Source organism: Cloeon dipterum, chromosome 3 (genome assembly GCF_949628265.1).
Source record: "Cloeon dipterum chromosome 3, ieCloDipt1.1, whole genome shotgun sequence".
Lineage (NCBI taxonomy): Eukaryota > Metazoa > Arthropoda > Insecta > Ephemeroptera > Baetidae > Cloeon > Cloeon dipterum.
In genome coordinates, this window is record NC_088788.1 from 8,658,792 (window position 1) to 8,681,160 (window position 22,369).

Here is a 22,369-nt window from a genome sequence, read left to right on the forward strand (position 1 = left end):
TTGTCCTCTGTAAATAATTAAAAACGCTCTCGCAAATATCAACAATGAGCAATATAGTTCAATGTCATCCTACTACAATCTTTCACAGCAAACAAGTCAGTCAATTGACAAATTTCTCACGATCAATCTTTCAATTAATTTCAACTGTTTCTCATTTCTCAAGTCAGAGCATGACGCTGTTTAGATTTCATTAGAGCGTAAACTGTCAGCAATTGAAAAAAATACACGTTATATAAGAAGTGAAGAGCGAGTTATTCGATTAAATGACAGCCCGTTGCAATAATAATTGTGTTTATGACAGTGACCTTGCAATCAGAGCGCGGAACCAAAGCGTCCGGGGCGGCAAGCGCGACGTCGCCGCGCGCGGTGAAAGGCTTTTTAATTCTCTCCACTAAATTCCGTTTCGATTCTTCTCGACTGAAACGGCTGTCCTTGCGCGGCGAGTACACACACACACACACACACACACACACACACTGCTCACACGCGACGGGGACAATCCAGCGCATTTTTTCGCGACTTGTTCTCTGCTTGGCCGTTGCGTCACCGACGCACAAAAAGTCTTGCGAAAGACGCGCGGCCGCTCCTCTATTACACTTTCTTTTCCGAGCATTTGCATTTCGAGAGACGTCTATTTACACTCGAAAGCAGTCTGATTTCATTATTAGTCTAATGAGCAGCTGATCTCGTCCCATTCACAATATATTCACACGCTCGTCGGCATCAGCAAACGCCTCTGCAAAGGTGCGTTCAGGTTCATGGCACCTAAGAGTTCTTTCAAGACTTTCCTGCTCTATAGGTACTATAAATTTTACTGGTACGTGATACGAGGTAATACGCACGAATCAATGTATTTCAAGCAGTGCAAGTCCGTGTTAAAATTAGAACTAAGTGAAAAATCCATTTTGGTCCATGTCCGCCGACGAAATTAATAATAATTTTGATCCATTTTTCAAAATTGACACCTTTTAGGAAATTGCTAGGTTGGAACTTTATAAAAATCAAGCGAAGTTAACTAGAAAGCCTTTTGAATTTGACCAATTAACTCTTTAAAAAATTAAAACTACGCATAGATTAATTGTAACCTCCAAATAAGTAACAAAATTCACAAGAAAATAGTAAACAATTAATTAACTCTTTATATTCTACGTTTTTTTGGTAGAACCATTAAATTTCCTAAAATTCATAATTTATGTTGCCTTTAATCCTTATGAGAAGCTTGTACAGTGCTGGAAAATTTCAAATTTTAATGATTTTTGGAGATTTTAACCGGGTTTGCCAATTCTGCAATACTCAAAAATGAACCAATGGTTTTTTGCGCAAAAAGCAGCTAAAATATTTCCGAATTTAGCCCCGAAAAGGTCACATTTTGCGCCGAAAATCTCAGAATATTTGGGAACTTACGATGAGTGTTAAAATTGTCGGTCTTCTGGTGAAACTAGTAGCTTTTATATACTGATTATGGAGTAAAAAAATCCCTATTTCTGGTCGTAAAAACTAGAAAAAAGCACGTGTATCGGAATATTGCGCAAAATTGCATAAAATAACAGCAAAAATAGTTTATTTTGCAATGCAGTAGGTTTTCCGGAAAATGCGGGGGTTTGCAAACTCTGGATTTTAAGAGAATATCCCAAAATTTCTAAATTGATTTAAAAATTCAGTTTTTGATCAATTTATCTGTAATTTAGTTTGTAGACTCTCTGTTCAATGTGACAAATTGATCGCAAATGGATCATTTTTTTAAACATTCAAGAAAAATTATTAATTTTTCACAAGGATGTGTTGCGGGATTTAAAAGTGTTTAATGATTAATAATTGTAGAACAAAACAGATTCTGAGAGCTGATGAAATTTCCAATTTTTCCTGAAGTTTCTTGCATAATTTTTTATTACTCAAAAATTATTTTAAGTTAACTATGACAAAATAATTGGCTACATAATTTTAAATATATTCTTAAAATGGCAAAAATCGAGAGCTACCAGCTGTCAGCAGCTCAGAATTTTTTAAAACAGTATCTCGAACCGTTAATAAACCAAGAAGCCGAGGGAAAAAGTCCCCAAAATTTCCTTGAAAGAAAAAATTTGTATCGTATCAATCTTTTGACTGTCTCCTCAAACGTTCAAAAGCAGTCTTAATTTTCTGAATCCCGTCCCAAACGCTCAATAAAATTAAAAAGTCACTGTCCTGTAAGAAACTAGCCAGTCAAACTGATCAAATTCCTGGCACAGCAATAAGGAATGCAATTAGATAGCAATCAAGTTGAGAAGGCGCGTCATTAGAGGAGAAAATATCTCACACACACAATCTGGACGAAAGCAGAGATTTATGATCCATTTCTTGCAGTTCACGGTGCTCAGCACACACACACATACCTACACTCACGCAGTGACGCATGAATGAGAAGAAACATAATATATAAAATTAAAAGTCGGCAGCTGGACGAGATTAAATTCGCATGCAATGCGTGTACGTGTGTGGCCGCTTTCCCCGGCGCGCAAAATTTATTCGGGATTTCACATTTGGGCTGGCTGTCGGAGTGAACAAAACTGCGGTTGGTTTGTTGTTTTAGTGTGCATATTTATTCATTGTCACATGAAAGAAGGCATCTTTACAATTTAACATCAAAACCATTCAATTTCCCCGTGAGTTTTGGTGATGTCGAAACAAGGTTTTCTCGGCTGGAAATCATAACAACTACAATAATAATAAGGTGGTGGTGTGTTTGTGATCTGCAAATGCATCCGGGTTTATTTAATTAATTATAAATATAGGCGAGCGTAGTAATTATACTTTGTCTATTCAGTTATTTATCGAGATATAAAGTTGCACTGCCGCGATCCAAGTGTGTTGCAAAATTATAACAAAAAGAGCACTACGCATACGCACTACAAGAGTAATTTTAATTATTCTTTCTCCACCATGCTTAGTCTCGAGAGATTAATAAATAAATTAATTAAGACACGAAACAAACACGCACGCGCTCGAATGTGTATCACAAAAACAAGAATCCCTCAAGTTAACAAAAATAGCTGCTAGAAAGGAAAAGAGAACTTAAAAGCCAGTGTCTTTCGCTCGGTTTATTGCACCTTGGGTTTCTAAATTAATTTAATTCAACTACTGACCATTCGACGACATCGAGCGATCGCACAGGCGCACCCTTTCGTGCGGCTTGACCTCTGGCATCAAGTCAGGGTGGCCCGCTCCCCTCCCAAAACCCCTCTTTCTTCTTGTTCATTTAAAATACCATATCACAAGAGACCCAATCGAGAATCAGACGCAAATTTAGGCTCCTTTCATTTCATTTCTTTACTTTACTTTAATTTAATTGAATTAGGTGACGAAAGCGAAGCTGAGGTAACCAGGCGCGCCCCACCAGTCCATTTCATTATTTTTTTAGCACATTTTTAGTTGATTTAAAATCGGGGCTGGTGCGGCGGCGAGTGAAGATTTGGCAGATGACGAGTTTACACATGACGGTCGCGGTTACCCGCATCTCGGCCGCTGGCATTGAGACTAACACACTCATTTCTTTGGTCGCGAGAAGCTACGCCAAGAATTCCATATAAAGAGCCGAAAGCAGGTGATTTTTTTTATTCAAAACAATGATAATTTAATAATAACGGGCCTACGAGTCAGCAATCTTGACGACTAAACGGGCCAATGGGGCCCTTAGGAAATCAAGAAAATAGCCACCGGAAGTGAGTGATTAAAGCACTGGGGTTCATTTAGGAATCGCCAGACGATTTCAATGTGAAACAATAACAAAAAGTGCTCGCTAGAGTGGGAAAATTACACGCTACCAGTGCACCTTACCAGGCTACACACAATCGAATAACTTAGTCGCGAGAGAATCGAGAAGAACAAGCTCCTTTCAATTAAATCAACCGAGGGACATTTCTCTCCTTTTTTTCTTTTTACTTTGCTGCGGCGAAATTAGTCGAAACGAAAAGTAGGCGTCGTCCCTCGCAGTCTGTGTCGCCGGCGGAGGCGTTTCTTTTACCACTCGCCCTTGGTGCCGGCCTTCTTCTTGCGCTCCTCGTCGCCGCCGCCGCCGATGATGCTGCTGCGGCTCATGGCGGTGCCGCCGGCGCCAACGGGGCCAGCGCGGATCGCAACCGGGCCGCTCGGCGCCGCAGTGTGGTGCTGCCCCGGCCGGATCGGCTTTGCTGAAAAACGCAATAACACAGGCTCAGAAAAATCATTTACAAACAAGAAATTGAATTTTGGAAACAAAAAAAATTATAAACTGAAGAAACCTAAAGTAAAAATTCCATACTTTGTTAAAAAATTGAACATACGATTTACCCAGAAAAAACTTTCTCTGCACAATCATAAAAAATAATTATTTAGGAGGGAGTTAGCAAGTTAAAAATTTCTCACAAACAAACACTATGTATTTAAAAAGCCATTGTTACTAAAAAAAATTTGACCTTACAGGACACGAATGTTAAAAAATTAAATTGTAAGCTTTAATTGGAATGATTTTGATTTTTTTTATTTGCATCAAAATCAAGTTAATCAAATTTTACCAGTTACGCCCCCTTTTCTCATAAATTTACAGCGCTTGACCATGTTTTCTCACATGATTTGGAATCATCTCATCGAGATCTATCTGACAGTGTGAGTTTTTTTTTGGGTTCTTAGGGCAAATGCGCAAATTCAGTGAAAATCGCGATCGCAAAATTTCTTTTTGAGAAGTCTCCTTTAAAAACAATGCTAACTTTGAGACCGATTTTCTCAAAAACTTACAGAGCTACCTGTGTATGATTCTTAGGACCTAATGTGTTAAAGGATATAGTAGGGAAATTCCCTATCATTCCAAATCAGGTTTTCATGATTTCCAATCGAGTATATCAGCTGCCTAACCTAATTCGACCCTCAGAAATTAATTGGCAATGTCAGAAATATAAATTCCAGAGCAGTTTCAAGCAGTTAGAGAAAGTAAAATAAAGTGATACTTACCGATTTGTGCTTGGGGGCCTCGTCGGGCGAGGTTCTTCTGACGGACGGCCTCCTTGATGCGGTCGACCTCGTACTGGTAGCGCTTGCGGTCCTTCATGGCGCCCTCCTTAGCCTCCTTGAGGGCGACCTCGAGGGCCTTGACGCGCTCCATGGTGGCCCGGAGGCGCTTCTCGAGCTTGGGCAGCTCGCAGCGGAGGTCGGCGTTGTCGCGCACCAGCTGCTTGTGCACCTTGGTCAGCTGGTCGAGGTTGTTTTCGAGGAAGCTGATCTTCTGCTTCTGCGCCAGCGAGCCGCCGTCGTCCTCGTTGTCCTCCGAGTTGGCCGACTTCTTGATGCGGGCCTGCAGGTCCTGCACGAACAGCTTGCGAAGGTTGTGCAGCGTCTGCAGCTCTTTGGCCACCGTGTCTTCGAGCCCCTTGAGGTCCTTGCGCGCCTGTTCGCGCCGCTCGTTGGTCAGCACCAGCTCCTGCAGCCGCTGGCTCTTGTCGTGCTCGTCGCGCCGCAGCCGCTCCAGGTCCTGCTGCAGCTGCTGCTGCGCCAGGCTCAGCTTCTGGTTCGAGTCCTTCAGCTCGTTGATCGCTTCCTGCTTCTCGCCAATCTCGTCGCGCAGCTTCGCTACCTGCATGTGATGCGCGTCGCGCAGCTGGTCCATCTGCTGTTCCAGCGCCTCCCGCAGCTGCGTCGCTTGCGCCTTCTCCTCCGCCTTCTCCTTGCTGCTCACCTGGTGCACCTGAGAAGCCCAAAGAAGACCGAAAATGTGACCAAAATCCAGAAAAATCGGCAGATTCACCATATACACGAGAGATGGTAAAAAAGGTAAAAATAAGTAATGTACATGATCCAAAATTCTTTGAAATTGAAATGTTTGAATCATGACCTGAGCAGATCCTGAGCTCAGGGTAAAAGCACGCGATGGTTTATTAACGGCTATGGCACAATCTTAGAAAAAAATAAATATCCACGAAGAATTTGGATAATTCTAATCTACATTGAATTCAAGATATTTATTTAAGTGTTCAATGAACTGAGGCACCTGAGCACACCCTGATCTCAGTTAAAAATGAACTGAGAATGCTCTAAGCTCAGGGTAAAATTTCTTAAACGTTTAAACTGAACTCTATTAAAATTAAAATCTCTCAACAATTAAGAGAAACTGTTAAATTTCCACATTTTCAAGTACTTCATGACCTGAGCATGCCTGAAACAAAGGCTAAAACACATATCCCCCAAAAAATGACACAATCTCGAGTTTCTAACCTGTTCAGCGGCCTTGAGCTTGGCGCACTCCTCACGCAGAGCGTCAATGTCCTCCTCGAGCTGGCGCTTCTTGTTCTCGGCCTCGCGCATCGACTCCTGAAGAGACTTCATGCGCGCCTCGTGCTGCGAGATGAGCAGCCGGCACTCGCCAAGGTCGCGCTCGTACTCGCCCACCTTCTTGTTGCTGTCTGTCTGGCTCGTCTCCAGGTTTGAGCAACGCTGCACCAGGTTCTTGATTTCAGACTTCATCTTCGAGATGTATAGACGCGCCACCGTAAACTCTTCCTCGATCTTGCCGTTCGTGTCAGCCGAAAACTGCTTGAAAGAGGCAAAAAATGGGGTTTAGTCGAGAATAATATGACGGGAAATAGTTTTAAGCGATAAAAAGTCCATTCATGAAACCAGATAGCGTTTGAAATAATGCAGTAAGAGTTTGATGAAAATTAAAGGTGGTATCTAAAGAGATAGTAAAGTCTATGAGCCTTCCTGTAAAATCGTCCGCGATGAATGGAATGGTTGTTATTTATTATTTTTTTTATTTCAATAGAATTGGAGAAATTTGTAATGAACAAAAAGTGAAGTATATTACATCAGATATGCAAGAATGTATTTCCCGAGAAAATGATTTATTCATATTTTATCACATAAGCCTTTCAGAGAAAAATAATTGTTGAAATTACGCCTTACAAGCAATCGGTTTGAGGTGAAATCCCAAACCTAGAATTAACTTTAATTTATCTACTGAATTTCTCATCATTAATTGCGGACTAACCTTGATGTCTCCGCCATCGCCGCCGATAGAGGTGCCAATCTCGCCAAGGTCCTTGAGCAGGTTGGTCAGCATCTCGGTGATTCGCCTGCGCTGGTGGGTCGACATGTCCTTCAGCTGCTGCAGCTCGGTTGAAGCGTTGTTCAGCTGCGACTGAGCACAAAAAAAAGAATACCGTCCGTTTTAAAATCCGAATTATCTATCGCGTGAGGAGTTTAATGGCCAGGACAACAAATTTCTGATATTTTAACTGAAGGGACATTTTGTTGAGGAGAGCGTAATATTTTGGTAAGCTTCAAATTCTGAGAATCACATACAGTGAGTGCCATTGGAATTTTTTGAATTGGCTCCCCCGTTGAGGAGTTCTAGTACATCGTTAAGTGAACTGAAAATTTACTTTAAAAACCTCAAAAAATATATAAATAAATAAATAAATAAAAAGGGAAAAGTGGCCTAAATGTACCAGGGCCAGGCCATTTTTGAGGAATTTTGACGTCAAGCTTGACGGTCAAGCTCGAATCAACGTTGAGTGGTTGCTAGGGTAGGGCAGGAAAGATCAGATTTATTTCGTCAATTTATGAAGTGACTTATGAGATGATTGTAGATTTTTCTTCCTTTGAATTATCTTATAAACCAATTAATCGGCAAGGTACAACATTCAGGGCGTTAAAATCAGCGGCCATGACACTGATGACGTCACAAAATGGCTGCTCACTTTCCAGCGCTTAACGGCCAATTCGAAAAATTACAACTGCACTCTGATTTTCCAGATTATTTTATATTTTAAACATGCATATCCTTAAATCAATAATTTTTACATATATTCTAATACCTGCTTCTGGATGAGTTCCTCATTGAGCGTCTCGTACTCTTTGTTCTTGGTCTCAACCTCCAGCGATTTCTGGTCGTAGTTGACGGCGAGCTCCTCGAGCGCCTGCAGCACCTCCTTGACCTCCTCCTTGGCACTCTCGTTCTCCTGCTGGATGCGGTTCATCTCGTGCTGCACCAGCTCGTAGTCTTTGCGCGTGGATGCGATCAGCTCCTCCTGCTCCATGATCTGGTCCTTGAGCTTCTCGATCATCTGCGTGTGCTGGTTGATCTCTTCGTCCTTCTCGTCCAGCTGCAGGTACAGCCGCTCGCGCTCGCTCTCCAGCTTCAGCCGCTCCTCGTTTGAGATCGAGCCCACCATCACGCCGCCAGGGATCGCAGGCAGCGGTCCGCTCGCTTTGTTCTTCTCCAGAACGATTTCCGACTCGGTCATCGCCGCCACCGGCGTCGTCGCGCCCACTTCCTCGCGCAGGTTCACCTGCTCCTCCACCCTGACCGTCTCACCGTTCCGCCACCTGCACGACGACAACAAAGCAACTTCGTTAGATATATTTCCTCCGAATACGCAGGAAAAGAGTTAATTTAAACCGCTACTGATTAAATATATCCGCCTCTCCAGAACACGAAGAAGAAAAACACATCATGTCCAGAATAAAGTAGGAGACTTAATGATTTATATTATATTTATAGCCTCATGATTTTTACCTAACTGCATTTAAACCAAGATGAGTGGCTGAAATTGTTTGATTCGCGAACTTTTGCCATTAACACTATTAACAGAGGTTTGAAAAAAGTTTCAAATCAATTTCAAATTCCAACCAAAGTATTTCTTGTGGTAAACATCGTTTTGTACTGTCTCCTTTTGGTACTTTTTCGTTGGATAATGCTCCAATTCATTCAATACAACAGTTTTTATAAGCCCTTAGTGTTTAAAGCCGCCAACAGATGGCGCCACCGTATACTTGGGTAACAAAATTTAATTTTAAGGTATTTCCGCTGCGATTTCAGATTAAATCCTGATGCTGTAAATTCTTCACTTAATATGCTTTCTTTTGACGTGCTGAAAACCAAAATCGGTTCAGCCAATCGCCGTAGAATCATGAAAAATTATCTTTTTAAATATATAATCTTTTCCGACTGTCCTACAGCGAATGGCTGAACTGATTTTGGTTTTCAGCAAGTCAAAAGAAAGCATATTAAGTGAAGAATGCACAGTGGCACGATTGAGTCTGAAGTCGCAGCAGAAGTGCCTTAAAATACAATTAAATACTAAAGTACACAGCGGCGCCATCAGTTGGCGGCTTCGAACACCAAGGGCTTTTACAACTGGTGTATTCACCACAAGATAAAAAGAACCATCCTTGTAAAAAACCATTTCTATCACCAATTCAGCAACGAGAAAACAAGAAAATTTAATGAAATTAAGTAAAAAAACACTTCAAATATCTTATCTCCGCCACCTGTTTGGTAAAAATTAACAGAAAAAATACTACGTAAAATGGCTGAACGTGATTAATTGAAACAAAATTACCTCCCTTCGATGAGCGGTTCAAGAGGTTCAAAATTGAATTTTTTGGTGCAACCGTTGATGTTCCTACTTTTCATTTAATTCGCGATTGAACTTAATTATGAGCGTGCGTAGAAACAAATATATTATTCATTCCTGACGGGAGCCACCATCCAATTCCTCTCATTGCCATAAAATTCTGATTTCAATTTTAGGCTCTCAAAAGGAAACTCTTTAAAATTTCGGTGAAACATTTGAATTCGTGTCACCTTTTCTGATGTAATAAATTAAAAACATTTGTTTGCTCAGTTTAACTAAAATTTGTTTTTTAGACAGTGTTCAATGAGATAAATTAACCAGTATTTTCCGGAGCGTCAAAAACAACTCACCGATCCATTTATCTTGTCAAATAGAGTCTAACTAATTAAATTAAAAATTACTCCCCAGTGATGTCTCTTTTCTACACGATTTTAGTAATTTCAATAAGAACTGCAACGTTGAATCATGAGCATTTCCTTCTCAGCAATTGAAACGAGATGAATTGGACAGGAGGCAATTAGTTCTAAATAATCACCTGCTAAGCTCCTCCTCGAGCTTCTCCAGCTTGCCCTTGAGCCTGGCAGACTTTTCCTTTTCCTTCTCGTAGCGGCGCTTCCATTCCTCGGCAGTCAGCTCCTCGTTGACGCAGACCACGTTCTTGATGGTCTTGGCGCGCTTGCCAAAGTCCAGCGTCGACTTGGTCTCCGACTCGTTGAAGGACGCCGGTGAGCAACAGATGATAATTGTTGTTCGCGCGTTGCCACCAAGCGACTCTTGCAAAATACGCGTCAGCTTCGAGTCACGGTAAGGAATATGCGTTTTCTGCAAATAAATCCAGGATAATTAGTCCCAAAATCACGTCAAAAATTTATTAAATAATGCTTACATTGCCGTCAGCGAGTGCGGAAATCACATTTCCCAGCGCGGAGAGCGACTTGTTTATATTCTTGGCCTCGTCCAGAACCGTTCCTTCAGCACCAGTCTTGCTCACCTAGCAACAAACACACAAAATTATTAATTTTACCATTAACAAATATTTTAAGACAATTAATACCTTCTCACTACCAGCCAAATCGACCAGGTAGAGCTTGCCGGACAGCTTCTTCTGATTTTCCAGGTTCTCCTGCTTGACGTTGATCAGGAAGACGCTGTGGCTACGCGAACTGTGCTCGTTCATGTCTGCAAAAACCACATCAGTTTGGAATTCCGAGAATTAAACAATAAAACTCACTGGTAACTGCAATGTGGCGGTTGGCCTTGCCCTCCTCGATCGTCTCGAAGACCTCCTCAGGGCTCGAGACGAACCGTTCCGTTGCTCCCTTCACAAAGGGCACCCTGTTTTTGTCCTCATGCACGCTCAGGTTCACCTTGGACACTGAAGGCACAATTTTAATTTATAATACAGCAATTTGATAAAAAAAATCGCACCATCGAGCAGGTCTCTAATTTTGTCCATGTAGATCTCAAAGTAGGAGACCTTGATGTGGAACTCGAGGTTCTCCTCCATGGCATAAATGTGGTTGAAGATGTCATTGACGATGCGAGGGATGATTCCCTGCTTGTGAGTGTCGCCGAGCACGCCTTCCATCGTGTGCGTTTTGCCGGACGACGTCTGTCCATAGGCGAAGATGGTGCCGTTGTAGCCGCACAGCACGTCCGACACGATCGTCTTGGCCGCCTCATTGTACACCTTCTCCTGAGTCGCGTTCGGTTTGAACACCTTGTCAAACAAATAAACTTTTCCCTGAAAACAAGATATAAAAAATTAAAATCTTTTTCCCAGAAATTAAAAAGGGAAACCCGCGGCTCTTATGTAATGTCGAAACTCTATAGATTACAAAAAATTAATTCTGTCCGGTCTATTTGGACAGGTGGAGTTGGTTGGGTGGGACACTCACGCCTATGGAAATGCAGTTCTCCTCGGTGCCGGACGGAAACTTGACGATGAACTTGGAACCCGCCTTCTCCTCGGAGTCGTTGAGCGGCCGGAAGCGGCACACCACCTTGATGCTGTCCTCAGCCGGCACCTCGCGCTCCCCGGACATGGTGGCGCTGGCTATCGGGACGCTGTCTGCACTACAAAACCGCGTACGCAACGCGAGGTGATCGCAACGGGACAAAACTCAGCGACGGACCGATCACGTCAACTGCAAGATGGCCTCCATTTTCACTGCAGTTATTGTTCCAGTCTGTTTGTTCTCGGAAATTCCGCTCCAGCTGGCACGGCACCACGGCCACCGACTCGTCCAGCAGGCGCTCCTGTCCCACGGGACGAGACACAAACGTCACTGGCGTCCGAATTTCAATTCTTTCCTCCTCAGCGACAGCCGCAATCGCCCATTTATTATTTTTCGTCGGCCAGCCAGACCGAGTGGTGCGATGACGTCACCCTCGAACGGCCACTCCCCTGTCGCTGCCACAGCTATCTGGAAGTAGTTCAATAATCGGTCACCAGGCGCGTGTAGGCCAATCAGCTGAAACAGCTGCCAGCTGATGCTTTCTGATTGGTTGGTGGGAGCATGGTGCTGCTCCAACGCGGCTGGCGCGAAATGAAAATGCTGAAATTCTTTATTGTGTGGGCGATGGCCGTGCAGCCATGCGTGGCCCCCTATTGATCTACGGCATGGGTGTGTAACGGGTCTGTCTACAGCAGCAGGCGGTCGCACGATGAGTGGGCCTTTTATAGATAGCGGACCCGATCATCGTGAAACTTGTTCAAGGCCCACGCGGTTCGCTTTTTTGCGATCGGGTGGAGTGCGTAAAAACTTGCTCTCGGCTCGTCGGTCTCGCTTTTGAACCCACCGCCGCATTAGAGAGCAAAAAGGAAACAATAAAATAAAGCTGCTGTGTATTGTGAGGTTTAATAACACCACTGCCTGATTGCATCCGCTCCCAATGAAAAAAGCGGTAGCTGCATGACGACGTCGAGAAAAAATAGAGACAGACAATGCAAGAACGCCGACAGCGAGCACGATGTTTTTTTATGGCTGAAGAAGTTGTTGCTGAAACTGCTGCGACCGTATAATTATTAACAGGATTCAAAAATGAAAATATATATTAAATTTAAATCCTAATTTCCAAAAATTTGGATACTGTTGACAAATTACAGGAATTTTTCGACTTTTTTTAAATTCAAATTTGAAAATAGATATGAAATTTTATGATATGAGATTCTAAAACTAACTTCTTTTCAAATACAATTAGAATAATTTTCCCGCCATAAATCTGACAGATAGGATCAAGCATCTCGAATTACCAAAAAAGGAAAGGCGTTAAGTCGTAAAATTCACACGGTCGCATTAAGGTGCGTGTCGGAGGTCATGTTTGGCGCCCTTTTTCAAAGGCGGCGCGGGCTGTGATTGGCCGGGGCTGAAAAGGCATTTCGGCATTGGCAGGAGTGAGTGGAGCAGAGTGGAGAAGAATTTACGACTGGGCTTGCAGGCAGGCAAATAGATGTTTTGAAGCGACGCTTGGGCCGTGATCAACACAGATCGGCAGCGGAGGCTACAGCTTGATTGAATTGACCTGAATCGGGTCGGGCGCCGGCCGAAATTCGCGCCATGTTATGTCGCAGCGAGTGATCGAGGAGCAGAAAAGGTGCATCGTCAGCTGGTGTCGCAACTGGGACGGCGAGCAGCGCGACAAGTTCGTCGCCAAAGTCGAGCAGACCATCACAGGCCAGGTCGACGTGGACCAGGTTCGTCCTGTTCCGAATTTTTAAAGTTTTAATTCCAAAAATTCAATCCTCAGCTGGTAGCCGGACTGAGCCTCGAGGAGCCAAGCACCCTTTTCGACTACCAGGTCAAGCTGTTTCGCCGCTGGTCGGCCGCCTGGGTTTTGGCTGACCTGCTCGACCTGCTGACCACCCTGACGAGAGGATGACAACCTACACGCCCGCGGCGCAGGTCCGTTAAGTTGCAAATTTAATCGAGTTGAAGTTAAACGGCTTCGTTGTCGATCGATTTAGTAAAACTCTTATAATAAAAAATGGTAATTTTTCTGAGGCCATAAAAACATTCTGAATATCGACAGATAAAATAATATTTTTAGGTTTTTGAAGATTCTAACCATTGTTTTTCGAAGCAACTGAAAATTAACTATACAATTCAAATCAGGTGAGATTCGTGGAGTCCTGGTTCCGCGAGTGGAGCGACATGCAGCGCGAGGACTTCTTGCCGGTGATGGCGCAGAGCTTTTCTGCCAACTTCTGCCCGGTGAACGGCCTGTCGGAGCTGGGCCTCGGCTCAAGGCCACCATCATTGTTCCAGTGCCGCGTGAAGCTGTTCCGCGAGTGGTGCCTCGGCTGGGACGCCGCGTGCCGTCAGTCCCTCAAGGACAGCCTGCGCGACGTCGACCCCACCTTCGTGCAAAACCTCGAGGTCGCCCTCAGCAGCCTCGATGGCGTCAAGCCGCCCGCCGACCTCGTCGCCAACGACCCTCGCGAGGGCGAGGTCGTCTGAACTCCAATCGTTGAACCATCTTAATTTTATTCTGCGCCTTTTTCAGCTTCAATTATTTCAAGTGAATCTTTACAGTTGGCTTTAGGAAGTGGTACATTGAATGCATAAACAATTTAATCTTTTGGAAAATCAAATCAGGAGCAAGTAAAAGTTAAATTTCAGAATTTGTCATTTCATTGAAATATGTATCGGCTTTTCCAACGAATACCTCTCTTTAGTGGTGTGCGAATTTTTCTATAAATGAAATATATCCTCATATTTCCTTATGGAGATGGTGTTCGCCGCCTGATTAGCATGCAAACTTTGAAGCCGATTTTCTCATATTAAAAAAAACTGAACTCTTTCCAAAAATAAATCGATGATTTTTAGGATTTTGCTGTACAGACCTACTTAAACCAGCCGTGGATATGCTTTTTTCTCGCCTCTTTCTTGCTCAACACTCATTTTGCTTCGGTTTAAAATGAAAACTAACACGCATCAGCTAGTCACGTCGAAGAATCTCGATTGAACCATGTGTGCTATTGGAATTTTCAGGGCCTTTTTAATCCCGACTCTGCATATCCACCGATTTAGTTTGTTGCATTTTAATCGCGTAGCCCGACTAATCAATACTCAAATATATTATGATGGCTAATAACGTACAATTAAAGCTGTTGACTACACAATGCAATTGTTGAGATTCGTGTTGGTGCTTTTGAGTCCAAACTCCACCCCATGCGTGCTGTTTTCAAATAAAAATCTCAAAAACACACACTTGGCCCCCCTCTACAGCTGGAGTTTTACCTTTCCAAGGGCAGCAGTGGGGGAGGGATGGGGCCAAGTGTGTTTGTTTTTCTTAAAAAAAAATCCTTCAACCGACGCTCCTATTATCCGATTGATGACCCTGAGATTTGTTCCCGCTTGCGTCCCCTTCCCCTCGTCGGCCCCCGGCATTGGCCCTTCCCCTACCTCCCCTCCGCGTGCAAGCACGGATTGACGTCGATGTGCCATCAGCAAGGCCATGTTTCGCAGCTGTTGATCATTTACAAACATGTACAAATTTTAATGAATTGAGCAAATGTTGATCATGCAACAAAGAAAGCACTTCTTGATACATCTATAAATTAATAATTAAATAAATTTAAAAAAAATCAACCATGTAATGTATAATGTACAAGACGCCGAAGCGCAGCTGTTTACTTTTGTTTTTCTCCTATATTGGGCGGTGTTTGGGTATCATAAATATAAAAGCTGCGTTTTTCTCACTTTGGGAAAAGTGTGTAATCTCGCTGAAGCAAAATCAAAACCTCAATTATGACGTAGTGTAGGATCTCGTAAATTGGTTTAATGTCGACTTTTATTCCGTTATTGCGATCAGGTCTGATTTTCGTAATAATTCCAACATTGGCTGATATTTTAAGTTACTATATTACTACTTTATTGTATATTGTGTCGAGATGAAATAAAATATTATATTATTTGGTTGCAAGCTTCTAGGCTTAAAACTGGATTTTCATTTTTGCATTACAAATTACCTCTTATTTTAAACAGGTTAAATTTTACTCTAGTTTTTAACAAGGTTTGCATAAATCCGCATTGTATTTATCTGTTTTTTTTTTTAACTGCGCATTTTAAGATATTAGGTGACCTAAATATGAATTTTAAAAAAATCAGCTCTACTGGCTGATTTAAATAAATAATTTTGTTGAAATTAAACATAAATTATCATGCTCTGACATTTTTTTTATGAAAGTTAAATTATGCGGAAAACTCCAACATCGGTAGTAGATTTTTCTGCTATTTTTAGGGCATAAAACCTGTGGTGCATTTTTGCGCATTGGAAAATTGGCGAACACCCAATAGAACACTCTGGAAAACGCTTTGCTTGTGAAGCAACGATCGGTGGAATGCAGCACGCATAGTTTCCGATAAATATTAACTTAACTATTATTTTCATTGGAATTAAACTGATCCTTCTATGACGCATTAAAACTAGCAGAACCACCAACAAAAATCCTCAGGAAATTGCAATATTATTAATTAATTTAAGAATCTCAGTCTCTAGTCTCTATGAGAAGCCCAAACACTTTATAAGCGGCAAAATGTTAAATTTTTAAAGTTCTTTTAGATTTTGCAAACAGGGTTATATTTTTTAGCCAATTCTCAATGGTATTCTCAGATTGTTCATATTAATTTTCAGATTTTAAATATTGCACATTTATAAAAGCTATAAGAAAATTGAATACAAGAAATTGAAAAATAACATTGTTATATTAATAAAATTAAATATTTTCCACAACCATTTTAAACATTTTAATTTGAATTTACGAGTCTTGATCTTGATATAAAAGTACGGTTTCCCTCGCCTCAGGATTGCCATACATTTCTCCAATAAATTTGATTGACAGGGCTGTGGCTGAGCCAATAAAAGGCAACGAGTTGTCGGTCTTTGGGCACAGATGGCTCGCGGGTATGCAGTCTGCGAAGCACTGGTGGTGCGCGGGCTGCGAACGTTTTGCTCGCTCTGCTATCTGCTTTTTTGCCGGCCCAGATGCACCGCACACGCAGTACGCAACCTTGGCGGGGGCACAGCGATCGCAAAACATACATACACACACGCTTATTGAAAGATGACGAGCCATTCGGTCTTGGCCGGGCGCCAGAAAATGCAGATTTCGCCCGAAGCCGCCCGAGGAGAGAGGAGAAATGTGCTAAATTTACTGAGCCATAACCGTCCTTTTCCTTCGCACTTGTTGTTTCACTTTTTCCCGCGAAAGGAGTTATTTGAGGATTATTATAGTCTCGTGTGTGTGTTTTTGTGCCCAACCCTCATCCGTCAAATTACGCTGATAAATATTTAATGAGCCACCGCCGTTTTTGCTGTTGGAAAACGAGCGGATAAATTGACCTTTGTTCTCGTGTCCGCTTTTCTCTTGTTTCTCGACGGCAACAAATTATGGAGATAACGACGCGGCGCAGCTCTGGTAAAAAGCAGGCATCAAATTGCAACTTGCTTTGCGCTGCTGCCACCGCGCTGAATGGCTTAATCAACGGTTAAATCGCATTACCGGCCTCTTGCACAAGACCGCGACCGGCCGTCGCTTCGCAACAAGTCGCGATTCCTGTTTCAAGCAATCTTTTGGCATCTAAAAGAAAATTTTGCTCCGGGATATTTATCTTAAAACTGGAGGCCTGCATTTTAATGGTTTGTTCGATAAGGGTTTGGCTTTGGGGTGGATATTTGATTACAGCACTGTCCGTTTTTTTAATTCTGGATTATTCCTCTGCTCCCTTCCCCCAGAAAAATACTCGTAGGAAAAAAGGATTCTTCAGTGCTCCAACTCTTAATTAAAATTGGAACTTTATTTCACTTGAGAAAAATTCCCGTTTTAATGTCATTGAAAAACAACTTAATTCAGCCACAAAAGCTATGATTAAAAACATATAGATCTTTTTAAATCAGGCAAAATTTAAAATGGACCTGCGGTATTTTAAATTTGAAGAGAAAAATTTATTAAACATTTCATTTATTCCATTCTTCTCCTATGACTACAATCCTAAAAAAGAAACTAATAGTTTAATTTAAATTTCGAATATTGGGAAGTGAAAAGGGAGACCAAAATCATCACTTGTAATTGTAATTTATAGTTTCATCACTCTGATCGTTATGGGAGCGAAAGGCAAGATGGAAACAGCAAACAGCAACAAGACAAGGGCGGCGAATTCCCACTAGCCCATTTCCCTGCTTTTCCCTTTTTGACGGCGCCGGCGAAAGGGGCGAATGTTTCCGAGTGCTTCTCATCCGGCAGCCGGAGCAGCTTTTGGGTTCGGTTCGCAGCGTTTGACCCAGTTAGATTCAAAATATATGCGCGTGCATATTCCACACCCCTCGTCTCCACTTCACTCCACTCGACTCGACGCTGTAATCTCGTTTTATTATTATCATCGCCTCGGCAAGCTTGCCTCGAATCTGTTGCGCCTGCATGGCAACTCGCAACAGACAATATCTCGCGTGTGTGCATGCGGTGTTCTCACCCACCTCCGAATATTCGTGCGTAATCTCTCGATTATTTTCATGCATGCAAACAATTAATTAAATTGTCGCAGCCGCTGCTCGTCTGCAAAGTCTAATGGCTGCTGTGCAATAAAGGCGATCAAGTCGTTTTCCCTCAGCAGCTTCCATTCACTATGCAGGCGGACATTAAATGAACGAACACGACCCGCCGCTCTTAGAAACCATCTGAAAACGAATAAAACGTTAATAGGACTGAGTATCGCTTTAAAAGCCTCTTTTATGTTATTTTAACATGGAGTTTTTTACATGGAATAAACTGGAGATGTCCGACCACTTAGGATTCAGAGGCAATCAAGCCGGACATATCATCATCATTGACCAGAAGAAGGAGGGTATAATCATTAATATTTCTATGGAGAGGACCATCGTCGAGGAAAAAAGAAAACACCAGCCACTTGCAGTCGAGTTGAAAGAAATTCATATTATTCTGAGGAAAAGCACCGCAGTCCCTTAAAGACTGGAAGAAGCTGAAGAAGAGATGAAAAATATCCAAATTTGTGTATGTTGGAAAAACGGCACCTCTATTAGATGGAAAAATTCGTTTATTAATTATCTTTCTATAGCAGGGTCTGAAAAAACAAAAGTTTTCATTAAGAAAAATTGTAATTCCGTCGTTTTGTAAAATATTTCATATATTATCGAGTTTATATATTTACAGCAAAAAATTTTCAACTCAAAATTAATATTAAAATTGAGTTGAGAAGCAAATGAAAATAATGCAACAGATAGAGCAAAAAAGTAAATATATATATCAGAGAAAAATACCAAAATATGTACATAGTTAATTGTGACACTGAATTGAAGTTGTCGATTGTTACAGAGTAACAAATGTAAATGATTAGAATTGTCAGCTGCAATGTAGTACATAGATCAAATTAATTTTTTTAACAATTGGCACAGTGCGCAATATTTAAAAGAGGACAAGTTATTTTTTTTTAATTTGCTCCAAAACTTACAGCACTTGCCCATATTTTCTTGGCAGATTTCAATTTGTCTCGTCGAGATCTGTCCAACGGGTTTATGATACTACCTTTTTTGGGGAAAAAGGAAAAACGACACTTTTTGTAGTGAAACATGAAATCGTCCTGGTCCCGGAAAAATTGCGCAACTTTCAACGCCCAAACGCGAATTTCCTTGTTGCAAGAAAAGGACAACAATTAATTCGACAATGAAAATTTGGGTGTTTGTTGAAAGTTACCGGAGCCAGGACGAAATAAGAATTCAATTAGGTAGATATATGCTCACCGCATTTCAAAAGCATTCAACACGATTTTAAAAATTACACTGCTACCTATTAGGTCAATTTCGGATTGAATCCAGGGTCTAACATTATGAATACTCATTCCTGCTTATAAAATTAATTTACTTATCTAAAGTCCATTATCCCATAGCTCACGTTCTAGTAAAATAGTTGGTGTAACAAAACACTCAGCAGAGGCCAATATATGTACTACCTAATTGTGAGAGCACCGTTACAACAGAGAGGGAGAGAATAGAGTAGGGTTAAGGTTAGTTAGTTACTTAGGTTAGCATGGCGGATGGGCGAGTTGAAATGCGTTGCGTCGGCGGTAACAAGCAAGGGCCGGGCGAGAAAAGGCTGCGTGTGGCGTGGCGTGGCGGCTGTCAGCGAGCTTTCGTCAAAACAAACAGCGCGTACGTGTCCGTCCACCCGTCCGACGCTTGTTTCGCTGTTTGTTCATGCGCGTCCGCCGCCGCCGCCACGCAGACATGGGCAAACACGCGGCCCCTTTAATTAAGCGAACGCTGCATGCGCTCCCGAAGGACTCGAACAAATTTGGCCAATTTCCGTGTGCACTTTGTCAAGACGGAAATGTATGTCTATATTTCTGCTATATGCTATAGGGGAGTTCTTCTATCGTTAGTTCAATTTAATATTAAATGAAATCTTATAATTAATAATACAAAATTGTTTTTATTTTCTGTTGATTCAGCAAATCATTTGGCATGATTTTTTTTTAATTTAATTGCTGTTGCTTGGGGCTCAAAACAGGAAAACAAAAAAAGTTTCACAGCGAAGAGAATTATTTCCTAAAAATTCCCTCAAAGCAGCGGGGGCCAGATTCGTGCGACGCGCAGATATGGTGTCCGGTGGAGTATGGCGCGAACAAAACGGTCACGTGAAAATGCGCGAAAGGAACCAAGTTTTCGTCAATATTGTGACATAATTTGCATTGCTAATACTATATAATTGTGTCTTTTGGATCGTAAAAACAAACTCTTGACACTCGTACGGGAATCTAAATAGAGCTTTTTGTTTCCCACATTCAGACGCCATCTTGGATCTGCGCAGTGGGAACCAATTTCATCGCAAATCTGGCCCCCGCTGCCTCAAAGCTAAGCATAACTTAATTTGTTCCTTATATTAGCCATTTTATAATTTTTACTTTTGAAATAAAACTTAATACGTGCATAATTCTCTTTTAAAAACATTCTTTAACCAGTATTTCATATCCAGGATTTGATTCTCGCAAGATTTTAAGTAAAAATAATTAACGAACTGGCCAGTCATGTTCCAACTGTCTGTCTTTCAGTGAAACCCTGATTTCGTGTGTCACGTAACTGTCAGGCAATTATGCCGCGGAGAGGAGTGAAAATTAACAAAACTCGGAGCATAAAAAGCGGAGTTGTTTGCGCCAGCTTTCATTAGCGATACGCACGTCGCGCGCATAAAAGCTAATGAAGGCGCGCGTCGACTGCAATTTGCGAAAAAGACGCGGCGGTGGCGGCGACTTTTAACATTAAATTCCGACGCAAAATTAGATCGTTGCGCCTGGCGCCGCCGCCACCGCCGCTTTTCCAGCTCACGACGAGAGGAGGAAAAAAGAAACGCTTTCGGCTATCATCTCATCTGTTGGGCGGGCCCGTCGAGCGGCAGTTATTAAATTTCTCTCGGCGCGGCTCTCATACAAAAGCACAAAGCACAGCACACATAGGAACAAGCGCTATTATATTGCACTTAGGGTTACCAACCAGCCATTAAAATTAACAATTCTGTGCATTGCCAGTCTAGCACTAAATTTGCAGTTTATTATATGGAATTAACTGTATTGGATTAAAATAAGTTCTAAATATTTTAAATTGCAGACCTTCTTTGATATCGCATTTAAAGGGTAGAATTAAATATGTCTTGAACTAGATTTACTCCAAAAATGACACAAAAATAAGGGTTGGCGAAAGAGCGGACAGTTAAAAAAAAATCAGCCGGGACCGGATTCGTGCGACGCGCAGATATGGCGCGAAAATAACCAAGTTTTGGTGAATATTGTGACATAATTTGCATTACTCTTAACTAATTGTGTCTTTTGAATCGTAAAAACAAACTCTTGACACTCGTACGGCAATCCAAAGAGAGCTTTTGTTTCCCACATTCAGACGCCATCTTGGATCTGCGCAGTGCGAACCAATTTTATCGCACATCTGGCCCCCGCTGAAAAAAATAAAACTTTTCAGTTGTAGAAATTCTGGATTTAACCACCGATGTTTTCACAGCAGAGTTTGGAACGAAATAAAAAAAACCTTTTACAAACGATTGAATATTGAGTAAAATTTACAAATTTCGTTTCCCTTGGTCACAACGCTATTAATTTTCAATTTGGTCATGCGCATGCAAATTATAAACCGAGTGATTGGTTTTAAATTATATAACACTGTGGTTTCGCAGAAGTAATCAATATTCAAAATGCTTTTAAACATCGAAGCAGCCAAAAATTTAACAATTATTGGTTTCATACACATCTAATCCTTAATATTTTTGATAAAAACTGTCACGAATTTCACGGAATTCAAATTTTAGAACTGGCAGCTTCATGTGGCAGTCGTGGAGCTCTATGGAACGTTAGCAAAGTGCATGAAGCAGCAGTGTCGGTTTTCATTTGTTCCCGGCTGCGCACCTTTTGCAGCAGCGGTGACGGCAGCGGCGGTGGCAGCTTCCATTTTACTAATGCACATTTTCGCAGGCATACAGAAAGTGCAAACAGTGCAGAGGGCATCCGCCCGTCCAGCTACATCAAATAGAATTATGTACACCGACAGTGCACAAACAGACACACACGCGCGCACGCCAGCCAGCGAAATTTGCATGTTACGAGGAACAACAACTGCTGCAGTGTGTGTCGTTTGCGAATAATACATTAAAGTGGCGTGTTCGGCTCCATCTGCAGCACTGCAAAAGCCGTTTTTCAACGAGTCGCAACTCTAGCTGTGTCTAAACAGCGTAAAATTCGTGTTCTCTCCGTGGACGAAGGGATTATTTTGCAGCAACACTTGATACATGGATTTAAATTTTTCTGTCAATAGCATAATTTTTGTAAACGAGTGAAACAAATAATTGTTTAATTATATTTTTGTGTTGTTTCATTCATCTTATTATAATAATAAGTTTAACTTGAATTCTTTTTGTTTTACTAATTGAAAAATACTTATTATAATAAATATTTCAGTTAAATCATATTGCGCATACTTAAAACACTTTC

At 41.7% G+C, this 22,369-nt stretch overlaps 2 protein-coding genes across 4 annotated transcripts; one reads left to right on the forward strand and one right to left on the reverse strand.

The window, feature by feature from the left end:
- Positions 1–2,556: 2,556 nt before the first annotated feature.
- Positions 2,557–11,774, reverse strand: Khc (kinesin heavy chain). Of its 3 annotated transcripts, XM_065482457.1 has the most exons (12): positions 11,261–11,774; positions 10,791–11,106; positions 10,594–10,737; positions 10,417–10,541; positions 10,249–10,353; positions 9,898–10,184; positions 7,821–8,331; positions 6,992–7,141; positions 6,907–6,936; positions 6,220–6,534; positions 4,963–5,692; positions 2,557–4,166 (listed from the first exon to the last, which is right to left on the reverse strand). In XM_065482457.1, exons 1-12 carry the CDS (start codon positions 11,405–11,407, stop codon positions 3,997–3,999), a joined length of 3,030 nt encoding a protein of 1,009 aa, XP_065338529.1. In that variant the 5' UTR covers positions 11,408–11,774; the 3' UTR covers positions 2,557–3,996. The 3 variants fall into 3 exon arrangements, with proteins under 3 accessions (XP_065338529.1, XP_065338531.1, XP_065338530.1); XM_065482459.1 differs by lacking the exon at positions 6,907–6,936 and having other exon boundaries at positions 11,261–11,773; XM_065482458.1 differs by lacking the exon at positions 6,907–6,936 and having other exon boundaries at positions 6,220–6,537; positions 11,261–11,773.
- A 976-nt stretch (positions 11,775–12,750) lies between these two features.
- LOC135939882 (uncharacterized protein C14orf119) lies at positions 12,751–15,306 on the forward strand. The gene is made up of 3 exons (XM_065484485.1): positions 12,751–13,059; positions 13,113–13,267; positions 13,478–15,306. The coding sequence occupies exons 2-3, from the start codon at positions 13,241–13,243 to the stop codon at positions 13,820–13,822; spliced, it is 372 nt and encodes a 123-aa protein (XP_065340557.1). The 5' UTR covers positions 12,751–13,059; positions 13,113–13,240; the 3' UTR covers positions 13,823–15,306.
- Positions 15,307–22,369: the final 7,063 nt, after the last annotated feature.